The sequence below is a fragment of the Puma concolor genome, chromosome A2 (genome assembly GCF_028749965.1).
Source record: "Puma concolor isolate L17-30 chromosome A2, mPumCon1.1.hap2, whole genome shotgun sequence".
In the NCBI taxonomy this organism is placed as follows: Eukaryota; Metazoa; Chordata; class Mammalia; order Carnivora; family Felidae; genus Puma; species Puma concolor.
In genome coordinates, this window is record NC_141668.1 from 165320156 (window position 1) to 165338895 (window position 18740).

Below are 18740 nucleotides of genomic sequence, written 5' to 3' on the forward strand. Positions count from 1 at the left end.
AATCTTTACCCTCCACTAAGACATGAGATGTGGTATATAGGTCTGCATGGAGGCCACACTGATATAAAAACCTAAGATGCCAGAGGGAGCTCTGAGAGCCAGTAGACCAAGCTCATGTACCCAACATTGGGCACAGGGTTGGACAGTATGATTCCTGCCATCTAGAGGAACATATTATGTGCAGATTTGTAAGGAGAGAGGAAGGAGAATCAAAATCAGAAGAGCCCCATTTTTACCTCCTTGCAAACTTCCTAACTGAAGAGCTGTTTCAGTCACAGGCCTGCCCACAAGAAGCCCAGGAACATCTGAAGATATCCTAAATCCAAGCTCCAAGGAGCCCAGCAGCAGCCACAAGACCAGGATCACTGTGGGGACTTCTCTTAGGAAGACTCCAAAAGAGACTGTCCCTGTGGATACCACAGTGGGACTGGCCACCCTTCAGTCCCCGAACACAGGGAGTGTCAGCACCAAACTCCTTCCCTTGCCCACAGGAAACACGATGACAGCAGAATCATCCACAGAAATGGCAGTAGTTACAAATAACATCTCACACTCCACACATCCGGCTGAGGCCTGGGCTAGTACTTATTCTGGGACACCAGAAGGGACAAGCCAGTCAAGAGGAACAATGTCCTCTTTCCACCCAGAATCAACTTCTGTAGGTGCCACAGGGAAGGTTCAGCAAGTCAGCTCAGGCTTGACTTCAAAGACAACTGAAATGGACTTGTCCACACGGTTTGGCTCCACCGAGGGGACCGCAGTGGACACTCATTTCCCCTTGAGCACATCTTCCACTGGTCTTCAAGACTCTGCAACAAGTTTAGTTATCTCCAAGGTAGCCACAGGCTCAGTGGCAGATAAATCTGAACTTAAAACCATGCCGTGGGTCAGCACCGTGGTCATTCCTTCCACGGCCTTCAGTACAAAGGCAATGGCAGTTGAACGACAGACAGGTGGATCTGTGGGGAAGGCTTATTCATCTGGCCCATGGCCAAAGCAGATACCTGGGAGTGACCCAATGTCGAGTGCCTCCCCTGTGAAGCCAGACACAGCTACCACCACCCTCACAACCCACATTCCTCCAACAGGACCTTGGACTTCTGACAGGTCAGAAGGCTCAGCCGCTATCAGCCTCACCAGTATGGCAAAAGACACAACTGGTTCCTCTATATCTGCTACTTCCCCTTTGGTGGGGCCCAATTCTGAGTCCATCACTGGACTGGAGACCACTGAAATGGCATCTCCACCTGGGGTCCCTTCTGTGACATCATATCCGACAGAACTAACAAGCAAGGGTGGGGCTCTCACCTTGGTGATCATCACCTCCAGCCCCAGGGGAGCAAGGTCAGTTTCAACTATAATGACTAGCCCGGAGAGGAAGTCCAGGGCCACAGTCAGCACCCAAGCACCAGGGACCTCTCCATGGACTGTCACAGACACAGCTGTCCAGTCACATGTCACTGGTTTGCCCAAAGTCCGTTCTACAGGGAGGACACTTTCCTCCTCAGCAGTGGCTACTGGAACAGCTGAACAACAAACAAGTGTATCTGTGGGTGCGGCTTATTCATCTGCTATCACACGGTCAGACAAGACAACTGGGAGTGATCTGATTCATGGTGCATCTCTAGAAGCCACAGACACATTGCATCTCACCTCCAGAGAACAAACCACATCGGCAACTCTGACCTTTAAAAGCCAAGCCATCACCAGCCCTACCAATGATGCTTCAGGAGGAAAAATGAACTCTTCACCATCTGGTGTATTTCCTTCAATGGAGTCTAAGACGCTGGTGGCCGTCACAAGTGTAACGACTAGTAAGGCTGCCTCTATGACTGAGCAACTGTCACAGACCTCATTTCCTGCAGAAGCGAGCATGATGAGTACGACCACAGCCCCCCCTCCACGTGTCATCACCACTATCACCACTATGGGAACCAACTCAGTCCTGACTACCATGTCCAACCCAAAGAGGAGAGAGAGCACCATGGACAGCACCCTGGCTACAGAGACCAGCACATCTGCCATGGAGCATCCTTCCACCTGGTCATCCACAACTGCTTCTGCCCCAACATCAGGCTCCTCGGCTATGAAAGACATAACTTCAATTTTGAAAGTCACAGGTTCTCCCAAAACAACTTCTGCAATGGGCACAACTTCATCCTTAGCATCAAGCACAGAATCAGGCTCTTTATCTACTCCCCATGGCATTATGACTATTACTGGAACCAGCCCAGCCAGTCCATCTTCTCGTGCTTCAGCTGAAGATATGAGGTCCACAAATATGAGAACATTGACTCCTTCAGACACAACTGCATCTATGCCCATTTCAACTTCTGGTATCGAGAAGATGAACACCTTACTTCCTGACATTTTAGACACAAGTTGGACTACCAGTAAAAGAAATATGGAAGTTCTGCCTGGTTCAATGGCTTTCACTGACCATCCAAATACAAAGACTGACCCCAATATCCTCCTATCCGTTTCACTGCCTGATTCTCTGCCCACACATGACTGGACTACTGGGAAACCTGTGTCACCAGCCACAACCACTACCTCCACTCCTCAAGGGGACACAACTCAAAAATTCAATGTAATGAACACGATCAAACCAACTACCTCATACATACCATTCTTTACAACGGAAACAGGTATAGCTCCTTCGCTAAGTTACACTCCTACAAATGAAGAGAGAAGAACAGAGAAATACACCAATGACAAAATATCTACCCCAACACTTCCTCAGTCCATGAGGTCATCAGATACCATCAGGGGCCATATAATGAAAGTTGTGACAAATGGTGAAAAACTAACCATGAGTGAACAGAATGGTACTACTAGGACTACATCTGAGGGCACGCTAGCCTTGGGTACCTCAGCCATAGCATCAAGGGCAGAGATGCACTCGGCTGCGACTCAGGGTTCTAGACACTCAGAGACGACCACTAGCATGGACAGACATTCAGAGGATGTGTCACACCCAAGCCCTTCCTCTGAGCAGGACATCAGCTCTCCATCTTCCCTGGTGCCTTTATCTTCCATGACCTCATCCTCTACAGTGTCCCCCACACTGCCAACCAGTAATCCTCCTTCTCTTGTACCTGTCACGTCACCTCTCACCCATGGCCTGCTGAGGACCCACAGCACTTGGAACACAAGCTTGGAAGGTGTGATCAGTTTACCCTCAGGTCTGAGTAAAACCTCAGTAGAGATTCAGGCCTCGTCTGAAGACTCTACTGATACAGAGGCCACTCACCTTCCTCAAAACACAGCAGTGACCTACGTAGGGACCCTCAGTTCTGCATGGGAATCTAACCCCGTGACCCCAGCGGGCTTACAGCCAGACACAGGCACATCTCATGTCAAGACCTCCTCCATTGGTGGGGATGCCATGGCTTCCACAAAAGGGTCGGGCCTCTCTGGAACCACGGAGACTGAGACACCATCAAAGATGTCCCTGGCCCCAGACCCATGGGAAACCAACACGTTCCGGCACACTAGCTCAGCCACAGAGGAAATCACTGTCCCTTCCAAGGTGTCCACAGGTACTAATACTGAGGCCACCAGGACAGACATCATGTTCTTTAGCAGGGCATCCAGCCCGGGCCCTGTTCAGCTCACGATGTCACCAGACTTCCCCACAGAAATCAACACCAGGCTCTCTCTTTCCCCCGTCATGACAGAATCTGAACCTATAACCATGGACACTATAAACATTCCCTTAGAGGCTATACCCCAAGGCACACTAGTCTGGGATACATCAGCCACAGCATCAGGGGCACAGACACACTCAGCCATGACTCAGAGTTCTCCACGCCCAGAGATGACCACTAGGGGGGACAGAGGTTCTGAAGATGAGTCACCCGCCAGCCCTTCCTCTGAGCAGGACATCAGCTCTCCATCTTCCCTGGTGCCATCTTTACAAGTTATGTCCTTGACTTCTGCAGTGTCCCCCACACCTCCAGACAGTAGTTCTTACCCTTCTGACTCTGTCACCTCACCTCTCACCACTGGCCTGCCGAGGACCCACATCACATGGGGTACGAGCTCGGAAGGTGTGAACAGTTCACCCTCAGGTCTGAGTCAGACCTCAGTCGATGTATGGGCCCCATCTGAAGTCTCTACCACTACAGAAGCTATTCACCCTCCCAAAACCACAGCAGTGACCCACATGGGGACCCTCAGTACTGCATGGGAAGCCCACTCCTCAGCCCCAGCTGTCTCAGAGACAGCCACTGGCACAACTCCGATTGAGACCTCCCCCACTGGTGGGACCACAATGGCTGTCACACCAATGCCTGGCTTCTCTGGAACCACGGAGACTGAGACACAGACAAAGTCCTCCCTGGCCCTGCAACCACAGGAAACCATCACATCCCAGCACACCACCTCAGCTACAGAGGAAATTACCGTCCCTTCCGAAGTGTCCACTGGTACTAGGTCTGGGGTCTCCAGGACAGTGTTCATCTCCCGGAGTGGAACTTCCATCCCTGTCCCTACTCGGGCCACAGTGTCACCAGGCATCCCCATGGGAATCAACACCAGGCTCTCTGCCTCACCAGTCATGGCAGAATCTTCACCTATAGCCAAGGCCACTGAAACCATTCCCCCGGAAGCTATATCCCAGGGCATGCTAGCCTGGGGCACATTAGCGACAGCCTTGGAGCCTCATACGCTCTCGGCTGTGACTCAGGGTTCTCCACCTTCAGATGTGACCACTAGCATGGACAGGCGATCTGAGGGTGTGTCACTCTCAAGCCCTTCTTCTGAGCAGGACGTCAGCTCTCCATCTTCCTTGGTGCCTTTACATGCCATGACCTCGTCCTCTGCAGTGTCCTCCACTCTCCCAGCCAGTAGTCCTTTTCCTTCTGACTCTGTCACCTCACCTCTCACCGCTGGCCTGCCGAGGACCCACATCACATGGGGTACAAGCTCAGAAGGTGTAACTAGTTCACCCTCAGGTCTCAGTCAAACCTCAGTCGATGTATGGATGCCATCTGAAGTCTCTACCACTACGGAAGCTATTCACCCTTCTGAAAACACAGCAGTGACCCACAAGGGGACCCTCAGTTCCACATGGGAATCCCGCTCCTCGGCCCCAGCTGGCTCAGAGATAGCCACAAGAATGTCTCCGATCAAGACCTCCTCCCTCGATGGGGATGCCACAACTTCCACACCAACGCCTGGCCTCTCTGGAACCATGGAGCCTGAGACACAGTCACAGTCGTCCATGGCCCTGGAACCACAGGAAACTGGCACATTCCCCCATACTATCTCAGCCACAGAGGACATGAGCATCTCTCCCAAGGTCTCCACTGAGTCTAGTGCTGGGGCCTCCAGGACAGACGTCATGTTCTCTAGCAGGACATCCACCCCTGGCCCTGTTCAGCTCACAATGTCACCAGACATCCTCACAGAAATCAATACCAGGCTCTCTACCTCCCCTGTCAAGGCAGAATCTGAACCTATAACCATGGCCACTGAAACTGGTCCCCCAGGGACTACATCCCAAGGCACACTAGCCTGGGACACATCAGACACAGCATCGGGGGCACAGACACACTCAGCCGTGACTCAAGGTTCTCCACACTCAGAGATGACCACTAGTGGGGACAGAGTTTCTGAAGATGAGTCACCTGCCAGCCCTTCCTCTGAGCAGGACATCAGCTCTCCATCTTCCCTGGTGCCTTCTTTACAAGTTATGTCCTTGACTTCTTCAGTGTCCCCCACACTGCCAGCCAGTAGTCCTTTTCCTTCTGACTCTGTCACCTCACCTCTCACCACTGGCCTGCCGAGGACCCACATCACATGGGGTACGAGCTCGGAAGGTGTGAACAGTTCACCCTCAGGCCTGAGTCAGACCTCAGTGGAGATATGGGCCATGCCTGAAGCCTCTACCACTACAAATACAATGCCCCCTTCTGAAAACACAGCAGTGTCCCAGGTGGGGACCCTCGGTACCTCAAGGGAATCCCACTCCTCGGCCCCAGCTGGCTCAGAATCAGCCACAGGCACATCTCTAGTCAAGACCTCCTCCCTCGATGGGGACACCATGGTTTCCACTCCAATGCCTGACCTCTCTGCAACCACGGAGATAAAGGCACAGTCAATGTCATCCCAGGCCCCAGAACCACGGGAAACTGGAACATCCCGCCATACCAGCTCAGCCCCAGAGGAAATCACCGTCCTTTCTGAGCTGTCCACTGGTAATAGTGCTGAGGCCTCTAGGACAGCTGTCATCTCCCCTAGCAGGACATCCATCCCTGGACCTGGTCTGCCAACATTGTCACCAGACATCCCCACGGGTATCAACAACAGGCTCTCTATCTCACCTGTCATCGCAGAATCCTCACCCATATCCAACACCACCAAAACAGTTCCCCGACCGACTACATCCCAAGGCAGTATAGCCAGGGACTCATCAGCCACAGCTTCGTGGGCAGAGATGCACTCAGTTGTGACTCAGAGTTCTCCACACTCAGATGGGACTACTAGCGTGGACAGGGTTTCTGAGGATATGTCACGCAGAAGCCCTTCCACTGAGCAGGACATCAGGTCTCCATCTTCTCTGGAGCCTTTCCATGCCATGACCTCGGCCTCTGCAGTGTCCCCCACATTACCACCCACTAGCCCTTCTCCTCCTGCTTCTGTCACCTCACCTCTCACCCTCAGCCTCTTGAGGACATGGGGCATGAGCTCGGAAAGCGTGACCAGTTCAAACTCAAGACCGAGCAGCATCTCAGTGGAGAAACAGGCCACATCTGAAGCGTCCTCCACTACAGAGGCCATTCATCCTCCCAAAACCACAACAGTGACCCACATGGGGACCCTCAGTACTGCATGGGAAGCCCACTCCTCAGCCCCAGCTGTCTCAGAGACAGCCACTGGCACATCTCCAATTGAGACCTCCCCCACTGGTGGGACCACAATGGCTGTCACACCAATGCCTGGCTCCTCTGGAACCACGGAGACTGAGACACAGTCAAAGTCGTCCAAGGTTCCAGAACCATGGGAAACTGGCACATCCCCCTATACCAGCTCAGCCTCAGGGGACATCAGCATTGCTTCCGAGGTCTCCACTGGGACTAGTGCTGAGGCCTCCAGGACAGACATCATGTTCCCCAGCAGGACATCCACCCATGGCCTTGTTCAACTCACGATGTCACCAGACTTCCCCACAGAAATCAACACAAGGCTCTCTACCTCCCCTGTCATGGTGGAATCTGAACCTATAACCATGGCCACTGAAACTGTTCCCCCAGGGGCTATATCCCAGGATACAGTAGCTTGGGACACATCAGCCACAGCATCGGCGGCACAGACACACTCAGCTGTGACTCAGGGTTCTCCCCTGTCAGAGATGACTACTAGTGTGGACAGAGGTTCTGAAGATGAATCACCCACCAGCCTGTCCTCTGAGCAGGACATCAGCTCTCCATCTTCCCTGGTGCCTTTCCCTGCCATGACCTGGTCTTCTGCACTGTCCTCCACACTGCCAACCATTAATCCTTCTCCTGTTCCTGTCACCTCACCTCTCGCCCCTGGCCTGCTGACCCACAGCATGTGGGGCATGAGTTCAAAAGGTGTGACCAGTTCATCTTCAGTTCTGACCAGCACACTAGTGGATATCCAGACCACGTCTGAAGCCTCTACCACTACAGAGGCCAGTCGCCTTCCTGAAAACACAGCAGTGACCCTCGTGGGGACCCTAACTTCTGCATGGGAATCATACTCCTTGGCCTCAGCTGGGTCAGGGACAGCCATAGGGACATCTCCAGTTGAGACCTCCTCCTTTGATGTGGATGCCACAGCTTCCACAACAATGCCTGACCTGTTGGGAACCACAGAGACTGAGATACAGTCAATATCATCCCTGGCCCCAGAACCACGGGCAACCATCATGGCCCAGCACACCAGCTCAACACCAGAGGAAATCACTGTCCCTTCCAAGGTGTCCACTGGTCCTAATGCTGATGCGCCCAGGATACCCATCATGTCCCCAAGCAAAACATCCATCCCTGGCCTTGTTCAGCCCACGATGTCACCACACTTCTCTACAGGAATCACCACCAGGCTCTCTACTTCATCCATCATGGCAGAATCTGCACCTATAAACTTGGCCACTGAAACTGTTCCCCTGGGGGCTACATCCCAGGGCACAGTAGCCTGGGACACTTCAGCCACAGCATTAGGGGCACAGACACACTCGGCTGTGACTCAGGGTTCTCCACATTCAGCGGTGACCTCTAGTGTGGACAGAGGTTCTGAGGGTGAGTCACGAGTAAGCCCTTCCTCTGAGAGAGACATCAGCTCTCCATCTTCCCTAGTGTCTTTACCTGCCATGACCTCATCCTCTGGAGTGTCCCCCACGCTGCCACCTAGGAGTTTTTCTCCTGTTCCTGTCACCTCACCTCTCACCCTTGGCCTGCTAAAGATCCCCAGCACATGGAGCACAAGCTCGGAAGGTGTGATCAGTTCACCTTCAGGTCTGAGTCAGACCTCAGTGGAGATATGGGCCACGCCTGAAGCCTCTACCACTACAAGGTCTATCCACCTTCCCGAAAACACAGCAGTAACCCATGTGGGGACCCTCAGTCATGCACTGGAATTGCATTCCTCAGCCCCAGCTGGCTCAGAGCCAGGCACAGGGATGTCTCCAATTGAGACCTCCTCCCTCCCTGGGGATGCCACAGCTTCCACACCAATGCCTGGCCTCTCTGGGACCACAGAGACTGAGACACAGTCAATGTCACCTCTGGCCCCAGAAACATGGGAAACGGTCATGTCCTGGCATACTAGTTCAGCTCCAGAGGCTATCAGCATCCTCTCTGAGGTGTCCACTGGGACTACCACTGAGGCATTCAAGACAGATGTCATTTCTTCTAGCAGGACATCCATCCCTTTCCCTGTTCAGACAACAATGTCACCAGACATCCCCACGGAAGTCAACACCAGGCTCTCTACCTCCCCTGTCATGGCGGAATCTGAACCTATAACCATGGCCACTGAAACCGTTCCCCCAAGGGCTACATCCCAGGACACAGTAGCCTGGGACACAACAGCCACAACATTAGGGGCACCGACACACTTGGCTGTGACTCAGGGTTTTCCACATTCAGTGGTGACCTCTAGTGTGGACAGAGATTATGAGGGTGAGTCACCCACCAGCCCTTCCTCTGAGCAGGACATCAGCTCTCCATCTTCCCTGGTGCCTTTACATGCTATGACCTCAGCCTCTGCAGTGTCCCCCACACTGCCAGCCAGTAGGCCTTCTCCTCTTGCTCCTGTCACCTCACCACCTCTCACCACTGGCCTGCCAACAATCCATAGCACGTGGGGCACGAGCACAGAAGGTGTGATCAGTTCACCCTCAGTTCTGACCAGCACGTTAGTGGACACTTGGGCCACATCTGAAGCCTCTACCCCTACAGAGGCCATTCACCCTCCTGAATACACAGCAGTCACCCATGCGGCAACCCTCCGTTCTGCCCAGGAATCCCACTCCTCGTCCCCAGCCTCATCAGAACCAGCCACAGGAACATCTCCAATCGAGACCTCCTCCATCGGTCAGGACACCACGGCTTCCACACCAATGCCTGGCCTCTTGGGAACCACAGAGAAGGAAACAGTGTCATCGTCATCCCTGGCCCCAGAACTGTGGGAATTGGACTCCTTTCGGCACACCAGCTCAGCCACGGAGGAAATCACCATCCCCCCTGAGGTGTCCACAGGTTCTAGTGCTGAGGCCTCCAGGACAGACGTCATCTCCCACAGCAGGACATCCATCCCTGTCCCTTCTCAGCCCACAATGTCCCCTGACATCCCCATGGGAATCAACACCAGGCTCTCTACCTCCCTCATTGAGGCAGAATCTGCACATATAATCATGGCCACCAGAACAGTTCCCCCAGGAGCTACCTCCCAGGGCACACTAGCCTGGTCCACATCAGCCTCAGCCGGGCGGTCTCATATACACTCAGCAATAACTCAGGGTTCTCCACGCTCAGAGGTGACCACTAGCATGGAAAGAGTTTCTGAGAATGAGTCACACACAAGCCCTTCCTCTGAGCAAGACATCAATTCTCCATCTTCCCTGGTGCCTTTTCATGCCATGACCTCAACTTCTGCAGTGCCCCCCACGCTGCCAGCCACTGGTCCTTCTCTGGTTCCTGTCACCTCACCTCTCACCCCTGGCCTGATGAGGACCCCCAGCACGTGGGGCATGAGCTCAGAAGGGGTGACCAGTTCACCCTCAGGTCTGACCAGCATCTCAGTGGTGGAGACTCGGGACACATCTGAATACTCTACTGCTACAGAGGCCATTTCCCATGCCAAAAACACAGCGATGACTCACACAGGATCCCTCAGTTCCACATGGGAATCCCACTCCTCGGCCCCAAATGGCTCAGAGCCAGCCACAGGAATGTCTCCAGTTGAGACCTCCTCCCTCAGTGGGGACACCCTGGCTTCCACACAAAGGCCTGGCCTCTCTGGAACCACGGAGACTGAGATACAGTCAGCGTCGTCCCTGGCCCTGGAACCACGGGAAACCAGCACATCCTGGCACATCAGCTCAGCCACAGAGGAAATCACCGTCCCTCCTGAGGTGTCCCCTGGTACTAGTCCTGAAGCCACCAGGACAGCCGTCATGTCCCCCAGCAGGACATCCATCCCTGGCCCTGGTCAGGCCACAGTGTCACCAGACATTCCCACAGAAATCAAAACCAGGCTCTCTACCTCCCCTGTCAAGGCAGAATCTGAACCTATAACAATGACCACTGAAACTGTCCCCCTGGGTGCTACACCCCAGGGCACACTAGCCTGGGACACATCAGCCACAGCATCAGGGGCACAGACACACTTGGTTGTGACTCAGGGTTCTCCACGCTCAGAGATGACCGCTAGCGTGGACACAGGTTCTGAGGATGCGTCACCCACCAGCCCTTCCTCTGAGCAAGACATCAGCTCTCCATCTTCCTTGATGCCTTTACCTGCCATGTCCTCGATTTCTGCAGTGTCTCCCACACTGCCAGCCACTAGCCCTTCTCCACCTGATCATGTCACCTCATCTCTCACCCCTGACCTGCTGATGATCCCCGGTACATGGGACATGAGCTTGGAAGGTGTGACCAGTTCACCCTCAGGTCTAAGCAGCACATTAGTGGACATCCGGACCTCATCTGAAGCCTCTTCCACTATAGAGGCCATTTACCTTCCTGAAAACACAGCAGTGACCCACGTGGGGACCCTCAGTTCTGTAGGGGATTCCCACTCCTCTGCCCCAGCTGGCTCAGAGACAGCCACAGGCACGTCTCCAGTTGAGACTTCTTCCCTCCATGGGGATGCCACAGCCTCCATGCCGATGCCTGGCTTCTCTGGAACCACACAGACTGTGACATTGTCAGTGTCATCTCTGGCCCTGGAACCATGGGAAAGTGGCATGTATCCCCACACCAGCTCAGCTCCGGAGGAAAGCACTGTCCCTTCCAAGGTGTCCACTGGTATTAGTCCTGAGGCCTCCAGGACAGCCGTCATCTCGCCTAAGGGAACATCCATCCCTGTCCCTATTTGGCCCACAATTTCAAAAGACTTCACCTCGAGAATCAACACCAAGCTCTCCACCTCCCCCGTCGTGGCAGAAGCTGCACCTAAAACCATAGCGACTGAAACTGTTCCCCTGGAGGCTACATCCCAGGGCACATTTCCTTGGAACACATCAGCCACAGCCTCAGGGGCTCATATGCACTCAGGTATGACTCAGGATTCTACAGGAGCAGAGATGACCACTAGTGCGGACAGAGGTTCTGAGGATGAGTCACGTACCAGCCCATCCTCTGAGCAGGACATCAGCTCTCCATTTCCCCTGGTGCCTTCCCATGCCATGACCTCAGCTTCTTCAGTGTCCAACACATTGCCAGCCAGTAGTCCTTTTCCTTCTGACTCTGTCACCTTACCTGTCACCACTGGCCTGCTGAGGTCCCACAGCACATGGGGTATGAGCTCAGAAAGTGTGACCAGTTCACCTTCAGGTCTGAGTCAGACCTCAGTGGAAATACAGGACATGTCTGAAGCCTCTACCACTGCCAAGTCCATTCACCCTCCTGAAAACACAGCAGTGACCCACGTGGGGACCCTCAGTACTGCATGGGAAGTCCACTCCTCAGCCCCAGCTGGCTCAACAACAGCCCCACACATGTCTCCAATTGAAACCTTCTCCGTTGATGGAGACACCATGGCTCCCACACCAATGCCTGGCCACTCTGGAACCATGGAGACTGACACACAGTCAACGTCGCCTCTCGCCCTGGAAATGAGGGAAACCATCATGTCCCAGCCCACCAGCTCAGCCCCAGAGGACATCAGCATCCCTTCTGAGGTCTTCACTGGGACCAGTGCTGAGGCCTCCAGGACAGACATCATGTCCCCCAGCAAGACATCTGTGCCTGGCCCTGTTCTGCCCACAATGTCACCAGACATCCCTATGGAATTCAACACTGGGCTTTCTACCTCTTCCCCTAGTGTTGATATTGGAAAAGTCACCATCATCACCAAGAAAGGTACTCTATGGCTATATCATAGGATACCCTTACCTTGGACACATTAACTACAGTTGGTGGCTGAGTGACTCACATTTTAGTGGGTGAGAGAGGATCCATAGCACGCAGATTGTTGCAAGGATACATTAAGCAAGAGTTTCTTTTCTTTTCTCTTCTTTTCTTTTCTTTTCTCTTTTCTTTTCTTTTCTTTTCTTTTCTTTTCTTTCTTTTCTTTCCTTTTCTCTCTTTTCTTTCCTTTTCTTCCTTTCTTTCTTTCTTTCTTTCTTTCTTTCTTTCTTTCTTTCTTATAAACCCTGCTTTTGCTTTTTTGGTAGTGTTCCATGCTTCCCCCTTCCTTTCTTTAGATTCTTTCACAATAACTGATATTGGAAAATTATTTCCTATTGGGGCGCCTGGGTGGCGCAGTCGGTTAAGCGTCCGACTTCAGCCGGGTCACAATCTCGCGGTCCGTGAGTTTGAGCCCCGCGTCAGGCTCTGGGCTGATGGCTCGGAGCCTGCAGCCTGTTTCCGATTCTGTGTCTCCCTCTCTCTCTGCCCCTCCCCCGTTCATGCTCTGTCTCTCTCTGTCCCAAAAATAAATAAAAAACGTTGAAAAAAAATTAAAAAAAAAAGAAAAAAAAAAGAAAATTATTTCCTATTCCTCTCACCTTACCTCACATTTCTAGCTCTGACAGAGTTTTATTAGTCATAGTCTTGGGATCTTTAATCATTTTATCTCCATTATGGAAGAGCACCTCCTTTGAAACAATGGCCACCCTTGACATTACTGTAAATTAAAAGAATATAAGTTTCTTTTCACAACTATAGTTGTAATTAAAGTGTAGACTAGCTTTTCTGCAATGTGGCACCTTTCTCTGTCCTAATGAGCTTTGCAGAACCTCTTATCCAATGGGCATTATCTGTTCCATGGAAGAGACTAATATTTCCACTCCAATACTGATCTTCTTTGGCCCCAGAACGTTGAGGCAGGGCCACTTTCCCATCTCTCTCCTGGACTGCAGGAGACATTCATAGCCCTAGACTCTAGTTTATAGTCACCTTTAAACACACCTTTCTCTCCTCTGTCCGCTAATGTTTTTCTGTTTTGTTTTATTTTGGAGACAGAGAGGGAGAGAGAGAAAGAGAGAGTATGCGCAAGATCAGGGGCTAGGGGCAGAGGAAGAGAGAGAGAATCTCAGGAAGACTCCACCCTTGTCACAGAGCCTGACATGGGGCTCGATCCCACAGCCCTGGGATCGTGACCTGGGCTGAAATCACAAGTCAGACTCTCAACTGACTGACCCACCCAGGTGCCCCTGTCCACTCATACTTTCAAGGGTTCTAAGCCTGAAGTCACTGGGAAAATATGAGTTTTGGACCAGCCTTCATCTTGGCAGTGTGATGGAATTCAAGTGGATCTCTCTCTCTTACGCATCTCTCTCTTTCGCAGGGCCTGCCAGTGTAACCTCCTTCCCAGAACCCAAGCTTTCTGTGTCTGTATCAGAAAGGACTCATCACCTGAGCACAGTAATGCTGTCTTCAGCTGAGACCCTTTCAGCTGACACATTGGCACCTTCTCCGTCAGCAGCTACATCTGGAGTCCCAGGTGCCAGCTCAGCCGCCTTCTCAGCCAGTCCATTATTTTGGACGCAACCAGGCCCTAAAGATGCTCTGTCCACTGTGGCAGACAGTCTACCTTCATCAGTTTCAATGCCTTTCCCCTCTTCGGCCTCCACTACCACAGATGTTTCAACCAGCCCAGCCCCCCAGGGGAGCACTTCCTCAACGGCTACCCCGCACACAGTGGCCACCAACACAGGGACAGAGGGCAGCACTGCTGAAGGACCCTTGGTTGTGGCCAGTACTTTGGAGACATGGACCAAGCCAGTCAGGACATCTTTCTCATCCAGTGTGGATACCAGAATGACAGAGCAGATTCACTTAGGAACAGAGACGAGGGCTTCTCAACTTCCTCCACACTCAACACAGCTGACAAGTAAGGACCTACTGATCCTGTACTCCCATTATTAGGGGCTCATAGGAGATGACTCTTTTCCTGAGAGGTATAAAGGAGTTATTTAGGAGTTTATTACTGCACAGAAATTCTTTCAGCAAACATTTGTTGATCTATCCTCAGTTCTAGGCACTGGAGAAGCAAATATAAATAAGCAAGTCATTGGATGACTCCAGTACCATGATAGATGTTTTAACATTACTATGATTATGACAACGATAATGCTAATAACAATAGATTTTTATTTCTTTAATGCTTATTTATTTTTGAGAGAGAGACACACACACAAGCAGGGGCAAGCAGGGGAGAGGCAGAGAGAGGGGGAGACAGAGAATCTGAAACAGGCTCCAGGCTCTAAGCCGTCAGCACAGAGCCCAACGCAGGGCTTGAACCCATGAACTGTGAGATCATGACTTGAGCCCAAGTCAGACACTCAACCAACTGAGCCACCCAGGCACTCCAGTAACAATAGATTTTCCTAGGGCACTTATTCTATGTCAAGGCACTGTTTTATTAAGTTACATAATCCTCAGGCACCTGGTGGGTTCAGTCGGTTAAGCATCCAACTTTGGCTCAGGTCATGATCTTGCAGTTCGTGGGTTCCAGCCCATGTCAGGCTCTGTGCTGACAGCTCAGAGCCTGGAGCCTGCTTTAGATTCTGTGTCTCCTTCTCTTTCTGCTTCTCTCTCTCTCTCTCTCTCAAATAAATATAAACATTAAAAAAAATTAAGTTATTTAATCCTCATTCCAACACAACTTTTTTAAAGAAAAGATGATTATAAGCTCATTTTACAGATGAGTAAACCAAGGCACAGAAGGTTAAGTGATTTGCTCAAGATCACAAAGCTAATAAGTAGTAAGAACTCAGACTATATGGCACTAGGAATCTATGCTTTTAATTATTAGGCTATGCAGCAGTGGTCAGGAGGGAGGAGAAAAAGAAAGAGATTCTGGCATCACAGAAGCTATAGGAGGGGAGAGTTTTAGGAAGGAAAATTGTCAGTCCCATCAGATGCTTGATAGTCAAGTTGAAATGAGGTGAGTCATTTGACAACGTGTGGGCCCTCAGGGACTCTAATGAAGGGAGTATGAACAGGTTGAATAGAACTAGCAAAACAGCTAAATTTCACATAGATATAGGCTCAATATCCCCCTTTGAAATGATTATGTTTTTATATTAAGGACAGAGTCAAACACAAGGGAAAAGTGAAGAAATTGGTGAGCAAATAAAAGATGATGGAACAAAGTATGTATGGGATGTGGGAAGGACTTGGGGCCTAGGAAGAGGTACACCCCTCCAAGAGATCTGAAGATGAGGAAAGGAACCTCTTGGGGATTCCATTCCTCTGAAAAGTTGAATTTGGCCCCAACTTTTGTTTGGGAGACAGGTGCGCTAACCACTTTAGCACCTGCTTTGATGGACAACATCTATAGGAGGATGACTTGGTTACCTCTCAATTCACAATAAAATTGATTGGTACATTGACAGGTATTGATCCGGGTCTTAAAACATGGCTCAGTAGTTGAGTCATGGGTGTTCAGGAAGCAAGGGATAAGCAGGATGGTAAGAAGGTAGAAGGGTGGTTGGGGGAATAGAAGGATCAAAGGAAGAATGGAAAAATGGATAAATGAAAGAAGGAAGGATGGATGGGTACATATAGCAATGGTAGAAGGAAAGATGGACAAATCTATGGGTGGATGAATGGGCGAATGGACAGGGCTGGTCACTCATGGCATACAGCCCTGGCTCAAGTCCTGGACTTGAGAAGAATTGAGTTGTATAGTCAATGAAGTGGATTCATTTGAACAGTGCTCTCTCTCTGGATGAGATGAATTAACCCAGGTTTCTTCTCCACCCTCACCCACAGGGACTGATGGCGTCGTGGAGCGTATTACAAAGATACCCAATGAAGCAGCCCATGGAGGTGTCACAGGACCAGTCCATGTACATGTGGCACCCACATCATCTGCCAGTCCTACAGGTAGGTTCACCTTTGCTTACTTCCCTGTAATCCCACTTGTGACCTTATTTCCTCTTCCAGAGAGATGAAATGTTTCTTAAGAGAAAGAATAATGTGGGGTGGTCATGGGCTTCCCTGTCTTAGCTGGATCTTTGTCTAATTGTTACCAGGTGGATGTTACCACTTTTCTTTTCCTCATAACATGCATAGTGAGTTTAGTTCAAGGGTGGATATGCCAATCCCACAAATATGACCCAGTTTAACTTAATTCTGAAAATGCGTATTGATCACTCTCTCTGTGTTAGAGACTGTGCTATAAGCTGAGGATGTGCAGATGAGAATCCTTGGGCACGGTGTCCTCAGAGCTCTCAGACCCGTGGGAAACAACAAAGGAACAAAATTCCTGTGATGCAAATGTAAATGTATGCAATGAAGATGTATTTGAACTATAGAAGGAAGGCTTCATGGGGGGGATAATATTTGAACTGGGTTTGAAGGGATGACTAGGGATTTACCAGAAAGACAAAGGGAGTTGATGGAGACATTCTGGATAGAGGGAACAGCCAGCCACATGCAAAAGCACAGAGAGGGGTAAAACTGGAAATATCTTGGAGGAACAAATAATTCACCTTTGCTAAAGTGTGAGGTAGAAGGATGGAGTGGTGGGAAATGATCCTGGAGACAGCAACAGAACACGATATTCAGGAAACCTTCTAAGGCTTGGTAATGCTTGGATACCCCTAACAAAAAGACAAAGAATTTTGTGGCAAAAAAAAAAAAAAAAAAAAAAGTTTGGCGAATATATTGCTCCTTCCTAAAGAACGATAGCATGCATAAATATATTAAAGGCTCTGAGAAATTCTACTGTAAAGAAATTCGTTTGGCTTTATTCAACCTAGGGTTTTACACCATTATTGATGTGGAATCTTTCCCTCTAAAAGGCACCTGTTAACATTTCTCAGTATTATTGTTCTGTCTGAGAGTTTAAGAGGTGCAGGTGTATATGGCAAGGGGTCCTCTTCATTGTGTGGTTAAAAGGTAAAGCTCCCCATACCCATTAAGCTGTTCCCAAGATTTTTGGAGACCAGTCTATTTTACCAGTACATTTTGGAGTCTTTTTCCAAGATGCAGGCTTTGGACAGAGTCACTCCTACCCCCCAGTCAGGTTATTAGTCTTATCCTGTGACCAGGCATCTTTGATTTGGTTCCCCCAGAAGCAAACTTGAGTTAAGAATATGGGAGAAGTGGTTTGTCACAGGTCGGGGATGGTCCCAGGAAGCACTGGAGAAGACCAGGAAGGGAAGCCAATGCAAGGTGCATTCATGATCAGGCCACAGCTACGGGCCACAGTGTCGGTCCCACTGGGGAGCTCTGGGAGACAGCCTAGAACATCTCAGTGTTGTCTAATCTGAGGAATGAAGCAGCTGGGGCTTTTGTCAGCCAACTTCCTTCTGTCATTGGCTGTGGGATGCTTGACCCTCAGCACTTCCAGCCTGCCCCGCACCCCAACACACACAAGCTGAGTGAACGCCCTTAGGTGTGGAGTCACAGAGGCTGCATCAGGATCCCATCGGGGTCACTGTATAGGGTATAAGTGGGGCGTTGACAGGATTGACTATGTTGGGTCACCAAGAAATGAATCACTGGGTTTCATTCAGGTGGTGACCAGTATTTAGATGGCAAAGCTTCTGAGGAATAGCTAACCATATTCACTGACTGCTTTCAAAATAGAGCAGGGTTTCTCAGCCTCAGTCCCATCGGGCAAATAATTACTTGCAGGCTGTCCTGTGCACTGTGGGATGTTTAGCAGCATCCTTGGCCTCTACTCACCACATGCCAGTAGCACCCTCCACATATACACAGTAGCGATGACCAAAAAGGTCTCCTGACGTCGCCAAGTATCCCCTGGGAGCAAAATCACCCCAGGTTTGAGAACCACTGAACCAGAGAACTCTTGTTTAACCTCTCCGGATGGACATTTTCTCCTTACGTCCTTCTCTTTTCATGCTGGCTCCCACAGGATCTTGAACTTCAGTTAGGGAATCATAGATTTCAGTGCTGGAGAGTGCTGGTTTAGCACTCAGGCAGAACGATGTTCAAATTTCCACACCAGTGGCCAGCAGCTCTGTGACCTTGGCAGATGATGAGCTCTGAGTTTCTGTCTTTCTCTTCTACGAAACTGCAAGAACAATATAATGTATATTAAGTGCTCTGATGAGGATAAAAGAGATA

General features: G+C 50.7%; 2 protein-coding genes across 5 annotated transcripts in view; both read left to right on the top strand.

Moving 5' to 3' along the window:
* The window catches only part of MUC16 (mucin 16, cell surface associated), a 98374-nt gene that overhangs the window by 17442 nt on the left and 62192 nt on the right, over window positions 1-18740 (top strand). For 3 of the 4 annotated variants that reach the window (XM_086681294.1, XM_086681293.1, XM_086681292.1), the window contains exons 5-6: window positions 13984-14529; window positions 16416-16529. In XM_086681294.1, coding sequence (XP_086537420.1) covers window positions 13984-14529; window positions 16416-16529 — 660 coding nt within the window. Of the gene's footprint in view, window positions 1-8880; window positions 12555-13983; window positions 14530-16415; window positions 16530-18740 lie in introns of those variants that run through there. The other variant, XM_086681295.1, reaches the window with a different exon arrangement.
* On the top strand, window positions 3761-8523 carry LOC147583797 (mucin-16-like). Its single transcript, XM_086680689.1, has 2 exons — window positions 3761-8000; window positions 8432-8523. Exons 1-2 carry the CDS (start codon window positions 3794-3796, stop codon window positions 8521-8523), a joined length of 4299 nt encoding a protein of 1432 aa, XP_086536815.1. The 5' UTR covers window positions 3761-3793.